This window comes from Cariama cristata, unplaced genomic scaffold (genome assembly GCF_000690535.1).
Source record: "Cariama cristata isolate BGI_N322 unplaced genomic scaffold, ASM69053v1 Scaffold30182, whole genome shotgun sequence".
Lineage (NCBI taxonomy): Eukaryota > Metazoa > Chordata > Aves > Cariamiformes > Cariamidae > Cariama > Cariama cristata.
In genome coordinates, this window is record NW_009605992.1 from 1 (window position 1) to 9,626 (window position 9,626).

Sequence of the window (9,626 nt, forward strand, 5' to 3'; positions counted from 1 at the left end):
ACTGGACCTTGCAGGGAGAGAGATGAGCCCTTGGCAGCCCACCACAAGCTGGGAGCTGGCTCTTGCCCAAGGTGGACAGGAGGAAGAAGAGGATGTGCATGGGGAGCCTGGTAGGGGGGTGAGCACTGGGGTCTCTGAGCTGCCTTCCCCCTTCTTCTAGATCCGCATGTCAGACCAGAACAGCACCGATGATGGGGAGTCAGACCCCCAGCACAGCCTGTCTATGGTCTTCCTCCTCGTCCTCGTCTTCTTCATTATGGGGCTGGTGGGTTTCCTGATCTGCCATGTCCTGAAGAAGAAAGGTTACCGGTGCCGGACTTTCCGGGACGAGCTTGACCCAGATAACAAAGACGTGCTGGCGGAGCTCCAGGCCAGTGAGTGCCGGGGTGATGGGGGCTCACTGGGTGCTTGGGCGCTGCCTTTCACCCAACATGGACTGATGGTCCCTAAACACGCTTCTGGGATGTGGGCTGGGGCTGGGAGGGTTACCCGTCACATGCTGCTGGGTTGGGAAAAAGGGATGGGGTGGCGAGAGCAGCATGGTGTTCCCTGGGGATTCGGAGTGTGCTGCCCGGACAGCCCTCTGATCCGCTGGCTCTGCAGGCTGGCCAAGGTTGGTGGTGCCAGGGAGGTGGGAACAAGCATCTGGCCCTTCCCAAAGTGGCATTATCACCAAAAGATAATTTTGATGAACAGCCAGGACCTGCCAAATCCCCAGTGCCTGAATTATAATCCATGTCCCCTACTAGGAAAGCATCCCCCAGCCAGGGCACAACCTGTCCGTCTGCCCATTTGGCATTAAGAGGACCAGCACGGAGCCAGCATTGTGTTTGCTATTTGTCATGTCTTCTTCTAGTCCCTGTTGTGTTCATGCAGGCCAGAGGAATAGGGGTGTTTCCTTGGGATCTGTGCCCCATGCTAGAAGTGGACCTTTAGGGTTTTTTCCATCACTTCAGGCCACCGTAAGTCGCTCTTGGGTAGCTGGATTGGGAAGTCACTGTACCATCGAGCGTGGGTACAAGCTAGAGCTTGGTTCAAGCAAGCTCTGTTTGGTGGTTTCATGAGTCTCTGCTGAAATGGAGAAGCCACGTTCCTCCGGCTGCTTCCTGAATTGAAAATGGCCAAATGGTGCTACATAACTCCTTCAGCTTCCCTGTGCCATCGGCAAGTGCTCAGGAGGACCAACACCTCCCGCTGCCATGTCTCGTGCACAGGAAGGAAATGTGGCTCCTCCAGCTCCACAGATGCAGCAGGAGCTTCCAGGTGTCCTGGGATATGCTCCTCAGGCTTTAATGACTTGGCTGCACATGACATGGAGACAGTGTCTGAACTTTCCAGGATCGGCTTTGCCCATTGGAGATGCCACAGCCCAGGAAAACATCTCCATGGGCTTCCAGGATCATGGTGGCAGCCCTTGATCATGCTCTTTGAGGCAGGTGCCTGCCAGACCACAGCTCTGACTTGCTCATAGGAACATACAACACTGCAGACTGAGCTGAAAGTCCAGCCAGCCAAGCCTCCTGCCTCCAACAGTGGCCAGAAGCAGGTTGTGATGAATGCTGGGGGTGAATACCACGATGGAGCAGACATCAAGCCAAGTTTCCCCAGCATACTCTTTTAAGCTTCTAACAGCATGTAGCTCCGGGGCTTTCTCCATCAGAGATGGTTTATCCATATTTAACAGGCCCCAGTGGTTTTCTTTTCTGTGAACTTGTCCCATTTACCCTTGGAAAATTTTATCACCCGCAGCATCCTGCAGCCAGCGGCTCCAGGGCTGGACTGTCCCCACAAGGAGCCTCCGCTTTTGAACCTGCTTCCCACTCATTTCTTGTGGTGCTCCCCAGCTCTGAAGGAGCAACACAAACCCCATCTCCCTGCACACAGGGCTGCCGTTTTATCGATTTCTTTTCCAGGGTGAGGGATCTTGTGTTCCCCAGGGCTTTCCCAGCATGGTGGGGGATACGAGGCTTCTCCAACCTCTCTGTTGATGTGGCTGCTTCTGGGGAGGGACTGGCGAGCTGAGTCTCTGAAACCCAGCCCTCAGTGCCTCGTTTTCTCTTTTTCTCTTTTCAGATGAAGAGGAGGAGCTGAACGAGGACACTGTGGAGAAGATTGTGAGATGCATCATACAAAATGAAGGTGAGCATTTCCTAGGGCTGGCCTGGAGATGTGCTGACCATGTTGGCTGATGCATTCCCTTTTTCCTGTTTTTCAGCAAACGCCGAGGCCCTCAAGGAGATGCTGGGGGACAATGAAGGGGACATCCCAGTGCCAGTGCCCAGGTGAGGGAAGCCTGTACCAGCTTGTGGCTCCTGCAGACTAAGGGAGAAGCAGCCTTTGCAGATCACCTTGGTCTGGGGACTTTGCAGCCAGCCCCTTTCCAGCTTGTTACAAAGCATCTTCCCAACAAGAAGTGCTGCTTTCCCAAGGGTTGTGATGAGTGCTTCGCCCCACTGTCAAGGGGAATAGATCTTCCTCATTCCTGTCCTCACAGGAGGTCCCCTCCAGAGCTTTTGCTTCTCAGGGCTTGCTGCAATGAGGCTGCACCAAGACTGGGAAGTCTCCTTCAGATAACAAAACCTGTCATGTCCTTCTCCTATTGCAGCCTTTGTCCCCACCGTAACAGCCAGGATGGGGGCCCACCACATCACCACACCGTGCATCTGGGTTCTACACAGGCTCCCTGCATCCACTGCAGCAAGAGGAAAAGGCACCCACTGCATCGACAAGGACGGTCCAAGGATGGCAAAGGCAGGATGCATCCTGGAGAGACCACCGTCTTCTCAGTGGGCAGGTACTTAAACGAGTCTTGCCAGACACGGCCCATCTGCTCTGATGGACCAAGCATCACGGAGTCTTCTCAGTTTCCCAGTTGCTTTCCCCTTCCTCACTTGGCCCATGCCAGGCACCCTCTTGCTCTTCCCCATCTAGATGCCTCAATAGCAGCTCTGCAGCTGGGAGTCCCGAGGACCCAGGTGCCTCTTGCACCTGGAAATACCTGTGGTATGTGGCGGGCCATGACACACCGGTGTCTCCCCTCCTTCTCTGGGAAGGTGACTCAGGCCTGGGTTGTCCTGCTGACTCAGTGCTGGGCAGAGTCCCAAATCCACGTCCTTTCAAAGCCTGCTGTCCCAGCTAGGGGCTCTTGCTGCCCAATAAGGGCAGTGATCCCAGGTTTTAGGGATCTCATTAGGAAGGGGAGGAGGTGACAGCAGGTCCTAGGTGCAAGTTACCAGCCACCACCGTCAGAATGAAAGAGGGTCTGTGCTCCTCCAGATCGTTGTCTCCAGTGATGACTGTAATTAGATGACACTGCAGGAATATAAAAATAGGGGAGTGTACCTGATACTTCCCACAAATACTTTTCCAGTCCCCACCTTGTCTCACCTCAAGGGCCTTCCTGAGTTTCCTGCGGTCTCTGTGCAGTCAGTAACCTTTAGTGCAATCTTCAGTCTTGCCCAAGTTGCCCCATGCCCCAGCAGAAACGTTTAGCATGTACAAGACCTTTAGCAAACTCTTCCAATGCTCAGCTCCCTACTACAGTGGTGACCGGGGCAGGGTGACGGCAACTGCTGATCCCTGGATGGCTACCCTGGTAAAACAGAAAGCTCTGCTGTGCTCAAATCCTGGAGCAAGTCTTCATTCAGGCTCTAAGCCTTGATGAAGCTGTATGTTGTGGTCCAGAGAGACCTTTCACGGTGATGTTGAGCCAGAGTGGGTATCAGAGTCTGTGGGTTTTCCCACCATCACGACCAGGATTCTTAGTAGGGAGGTGAATTGGGGGCTTTGTGGGGAGCTAGTGAAGAAGAGAGACACACCGGACCTCCCCATGCTGAACTCCAGCTAAGACCACACCTTCTGGAGACTGACAGCTTCTGGCTTCCTCTTTACCTGTTGCCGTCAGCTGTCCTTGGTGGTGGTGTTTGGTAAACCAGACCTCCACACAACTGCATATTCACGGCTAATCTCATTCCCTGGCTCGTGCCCAGCTCCATCCACTCCTCTGTGTCCTTTGTCCATGCTCTTCTAAATCTCCCCTTACTCACCTCTGAGTGCTGGAGAAGGTGGTCTCCTTTCCTAAAGGCACCTTCCTTCAAATCTTGGTTTTCTCTCTTTACCCTTGTTAATATCCCATGTCACATCAGCCTTCTCCACGGGACAGTCATTACATTTCTCCAAGGTTATATTTTAAAAGTTTCCACTTCCTGAATCTCCTTGGTATGAGGTCCAACTGCTAAGGGGCCTATGTACCCATGAGGTACAAAACTACCTCCAAATTCTAGTTCTCGTTTCGAGGCTGCCCCTTTTGCTCTTTCAGATCCTGGATGATATTTCTGGGACTGCCCTTGCTGTGTCTTATTTACTACAAATATCTTGATTGCACCAAGTACTTTGACTCATGACTGATCCTCATACAAAAGCTCCTTTAACCCACCACTTCTGTTGCAATCTGCAGGTCTTGTTCTTTTTTTTTTTTTTTTTTTTTGCTATTGCTTTTGTCTTGGACAGAGTGGTCGAGAGTCCAACCCCTTTCCTTATTACCTACAGCTCACTGACTGAGTCTGGTCCGCAGCTGGTAGGCACAGACTCATCGCTAAAGGAGTGGAAAGGAGTGAGATTAGTGGGGGTGCAGCAAGATCACCAGGGGCTGCTGAGGGAACGGGGTTTGTTTAGCCTGAGGAAGTACAAGGGGGGTCTAATTGCTCTCTAAAACTACTCAAAGGGGTGTGGGGGGAAGTTTAAATGAAGGTGGAGCTAGAGTCCTTTCCAACCTAAACGATTCTGTGATTCTATGATTCTTCTCAGAGACACACAGGGAAGGGCAAGAGGCAACGGCCAGACGTTGCAAGAGAAATTCAGAAAAGACATAAGGAAAAACTATGAGAATGGTGCAGCTCTGGGATAGGGCCCAGAGAGTGGAGGCATCTCCATCCTTGGAGATTTCCAAAACCTGACTGGATGGGGCCCTGGGCATCCTGGTTGAGGGTGGGAGGTGGCCGAGTTTTGAGGAGAAGGCTGGACTGGAGACCTCCTGAGGGCTTTTCACACCTAAATTATACTTCTGAGGTAATCAGGGTTATATGATCTGTACTCTCATATTATTGAATGGTTTACCATTTACCTTGGGACTTTCTCTAAAACAGTTGTCAGTGGCAGAGCTCATCCACCAGAGCATCCGTGTCTGACCCTCCGTCCTTAGCCCCATCAGCCACATCAGGTCATCAAAAGCCTCAGCGATGCCGACTGGGCAGCCAACCAGTGCTCTCCTGCCTTTCCCCTCACCATCCGGAGGTGGGTTACGTTACCTCTTGTGCCCCCTCCAGTCCGAACCCTGCCTGCCCCTTCCAATCCGTTCCCAGCTCTTCCAAACTGACATTGCCTAATGGTATTACCAAGAAATGATCCTGCCACTCGTGCCTCCTCCCTGTCCCTCTTTGGGACTGGAACATTCTTTGGTCTTCCCGAATCACAGCACTGGTGCTTTGTCTCCAAATATCTGGATAGACCTGAAAGGTCACATTTGCTGTTGCTTGGCCTGACCTGAGCAGTCCTGTGGGTACCTCCCTCGTTCGGAGCTGGAACATTTCTCTTCTTGACCCTTCCAATCAAGAACAGCATTTCTGACTGCAATGCTGAGGGGTCTGTACTGTCTGCAGACTGCTGCCTGGTCCTTGGTCTGGCGGAGGTCTCCTTCATCTCTGGCATCTCATCTGGCATCTGTTCTTATCTCTCGGACCTTTCTGCTCAGCTTCTTCCTTCAGAACGGCTGTACTGCCACATGCTTGACCTTTGGGTCTTGTTCTTCTTTCAACCCCAGCAGTGCTTCAACTCTGCTGCTGAAATTGTATTTTGCCCTGATGCTGACTTGCAGCTGAACCTCAGCAGAGCCAGGGCCGTCTGCAGCTTCTCCACATGTGACTCAAGCACAGGGGTCGCTGGATGGGTCAGGGGTTGCAGGATGTCTCTGTGCTGGGATCAGCATTCTTTGGCTGGTGGACACCAGCTCACCTTGGAAAAGATTTCCCATCTGCTGGTCCAGCAGCGGCTTGCACTGCTTATGAAGAGGAATCATGGCGTTAGTCACAACCAGCTCACTTGCAATTCAGACTTTTATCCTTACACTACCCCTCACAAATCCCAAAGTTATGGTAGAGCCCTAACTTCTCTCTTCTCCCCACGTGCAATATTGCATCACCTCTGATTATAAACACACCCTCTGAGAGCGTCAGACCAACTTCTGCAGCTGTTCTCCTGCCTACCCTGGAGCTCTGAGCTGTTACCTGCTACATGGTGGAACCTTGGTGAACCACCTAGGTACCATCCATCACTCCAGGGGACGGTGCAAAATGTACACTGGCAGATTTTAGCCAAAAAACTGCCTTTGATCCCCGTACCCAAATATAGCTGGCTTTGCTGAAACCCTGTCCCTGCCCTCACTTAGAGTGCACTGTCTGCCAAAACCTCTGGCTTTTGTTCTCCCGACGGCAGTCAGTCGCTGGGTGCAACGTCCATGCAACTCTGCATGGCCATCCCTTCCTCACCAGGCCTAACCGGTTTGCATTTCACCTTCTGAATCAACACCGGAGTTTCTGTCCAAGCTCCTGTTCGTCCAGGTTGCATCTCGGAGCACTTCCAAGAGCTGCGACCCATCTTGCTGCAGGGAGGACAAGCTGGCAGGGTCTGCACCAGCCAACATCTGGTTGAACTTTTTCATCCTTCTCTGTCTATTTGTTTCACCAAAAATGAAGGGAAAAGTGGGGTTAAGTCAGTGGGGAGTCAGTGGCTAGAGTGGGAGCTGGTGGTGTTGAATGGGTCTGCAAGGTTGGCAATCAGCACCAGTCGATGACAGAGAGGAGATCTGAGGCTGGAAGTGCAGGCAAACTGGAAATAGAGCTGAGGGAGAGGAGGGAAAGGATTTTGATCCATCCTGCCTCCCATTCCAGGTTTCGTGTCACACACATTGGGAAGAAACCCACTTTCCAGGAGCAGCAGGATGGTCCCTTGCCCGATGGCAGCCGGGAGCTGAGCACAGAGGAGCTGGAGCACAGCAGCGACCGGCTCCAGCGGGAGCGGGCTCGTAATGGGACTGTCCCCACGGGTGGCCTGCGGAACGGAGCCGTCCAGAAAGGTGCCCAGAGTGGCAAAGGTGGGGAGCAGAGCCTCTCCACCACCCCAGCCCCGAACACACCAGCCAGCTCCGGCACTCGTGACAGCCAACGGGTGGGCAAGGGGTCTGGCGTGGCAGGCTCGCTGCAGGATGCTGGCAGTGCTCCCAGGAGTGGAAGCCACCAGCGGAAGCTCCTGAGCCATCGGTTGTTGGGAGGGTCGAGTCCCAGCATCCCAGGAGAGCTGGTGCAGGAAGGAGCCAGTATCTGCCTGGAGGAGACCGGACTGGGGTCGGCAGATGAAGTGTCAGATATTCACGGGAGCCTGAGTCTGCAGGAACATGTTGATGAGTGGGGAAGAGACGACAGCAGCAGAAAACAGCCCGGAACACAGGACATGGGGCAGCAGGTAGGTTCCTCCTCTTCCTTGTTCTCGCGTGGTCCCCTGACCTGGATGGTTTGAAGGGTTGTGGCACAGCACCCCAAGACCTGCTGCCGACAAGATCAACCAGCCCAAGCACGGCGGTGTGAGCTTTGCAGTGGGGACAGGCGAGCTGAGGCTTGCACCGGGCTGACTGTGGCGTGGGACCTGCCCTGTCCTGCCCACCCTGTTTCTGCTTATCTTTTTTTGATTGCATTTTCCCATCCATTTTCTAATGGCTGGGGCATGCAAACTCACCATGACAATTCCCATCCTGCCAGTACCCGCACTGCAGGGGGAAAAGGCAGGTCACCAGTTGACTTGCATGGGAGATGCTACAGACCCACTGCCAGCTGCCCCTTGGGCAAGGGATGTGTTTTTCCTTTGTGGTGGGGATCTTTGGGAATGTCCATTGGGATGACTTTTCCTTGACCTGGCGGAACTCTGCCGCGGCACATAGCTTGGTCTCTCCAAAATTGCAGTGCTGGGGCTCAACGTGGCCAGCAATAGGCAGGGACAGATGCCTCCAGGAGCTTTTCCTGCCTTGAACTCTAGGAAATGGTGAAGCCAACTGGATAGTTCTTGGTTGTTCTTCCCTGCCCCAGAGGGGTTGATGCTGGCTGCGGTCAGAAAGGAGGACAGTCCACCCTGGCTGGAGCTCCCAGCACGCTGGTGTCTCCCAACCTTCCCACCCAACCACCTTGCTGGAGGTACTAGAGAGGCTCCAGGGCAGCACTGGCGAGGACACTGTTTGCTTGGCCAGCGGCGGCCCTTGATTTAGGGGATTTGCTCCCTGCCACTGCCTCTGGACTGTCACCGCTGAGCAAACGAGGCTGTGGGTGCTGGTAGCAGACACCCAACACATTCACTTACTTGCACGCTCACCCGTGGTTCTGCAGTTGGGGAAAGACGATTTTCATGGAAGGGGGCTGGGGGAAGGCACCTGGTGCGAGGTCACCCTATCAGGGCTGCCTGCATCGAGCAGCCCCAAAAGCTGGCCTCGGCTCTCCCCGTGGCACACGTGGCAAAGCCCTTGGAAGAAAAAGCAAGCAAACCATCTGTGTAAAAATCTTGGCGTGCTTCAAAGCCAGGGATGGTCCCTGGGGCTGGCTCTGCTGGAGCTCCATGGGCTGGGCACGGTGCGTGCCAGCCACCCTTGGCAGGAAGGTGGGATGGGGCAGGATTGGGTCAGTGTGGGAGAGCCCAGGGAAAGGTGCCCAGCTGAACGTAGGCTAAGGAAAAAGTAGGAACCTGCTGTCTTTATTGTCTCCCTCTGCTTTCTGGTGGCTGGGCTATAAGGTTTGAGCTGTTTCGTGGAGAAGGGTAGCCCAAGGCAGCCATGCAGGACAGAGCTGATGGGCTGTAGCCCTTCTCCAGAGACCTGGAGGGGCAGCGACAGGTCATCCTTCCTCCCATGGCCCGCTACGCCTTGGGCAACGGCTGTGCTCCCTCTGATCCCTGGGGAAGCAGTTACGTGCAGGGCAAGCCCAGGGACACAGTGATTTTCCTCCTCTTTCTCTGTCCCCTCTGTGGCACCGGGCTCTCGCCTTGGGACCCTGCACCAGGCTTTGGGGGTCCCAGGTGAACAGTGATGGGACCTCACTGGGACATCTGTCACCAAGCCCTGGCACCACCGGGACACTCCCTCATCTCCTAGACCCCAGCCGGGACCACCACGAGGGTTGTTAGCAGCTGGTCAGCGGGTCCTGGAGGTGATGGCGAAGGGCAGGGAGATGGTGCTTGGGCTGTAGTCAGCTCCTAGAGCCTCAGCAGGATTCTGCCCGCTGGCCCGTGGGTCACTGCTGTGGCCAACGGAGATGTGGCCCCATGACCCCAGCACCCTGCTCCTGTGGGAGCGCTGACGTCCACATCCCTCCTCCACCCCACAGGAGCCCAGCGCCGTGGTGCAGGACCGAGGAGCAACCGTGTGACGTGAGTGCTTGTCCCCAATCCCTGGGGCGATGTCCGAGGTGGGGGGGATCTGAGGTGCGCTGGTGGGTCACAGCCTGCTGATGGAGAGAGGGTGAACCCTTTCTCCAGGAGGGCTGGGTCCCAATACACGGGGTCTTGCACGGGCAAGTCCTCTTGCCCAAGTGCCC

At 54.6% G+C, this 9,626-nt stretch overlaps 1 protein-coding gene across 1 annotated transcript; it reads left to right on the forward strand.

The window, feature by feature from the left end:
• The first annotated feature begins 166 nt into the window (after positions 1-166).
• RELL2 (RELT-like 2) lies at positions 167-9,458 on the forward strand. The gene is made up of 6 exons (XM_009696202.1): positions 167-374; positions 2,074-2,139; positions 2,216-2,282; positions 2,606-2,794; positions 6,945-7,515; positions 9,417-9,458. Exons 1-6 carry the CDS (start codon positions 167-169, stop codon positions 9,456-9,458), a joined length of 1,143 nt encoding a protein of 380 aa, XP_009694504.1.
• Positions 9,459-9,626: the final 168 nt, after the last annotated feature.

Excerpts from the sequence above, each read along its gene's own strand:
- RELL2 (XM_009696202.1), top strand. The coding sequence starts at position 167 with ATGTCAGACCAGAACAGCACCGATGATGGGGAGTCAGACCCCCAGCAC. Across the intron at positions 2,140-2,215 it reads ATGCATCATACAAAATGAAG|CAAACGCCGAGGCCCTCAAG; the intron begins GTGAGCATTTCC and ends CCTGTTTTTCAG. Across the intron at positions 7,516-9,416 it reads CACAGGACATGGGGCAGCAG|GAGCCCAGCGCCGTGGTGCA; the intron begins GTAGGTTCCTCC and ends TCCACCCCACAG.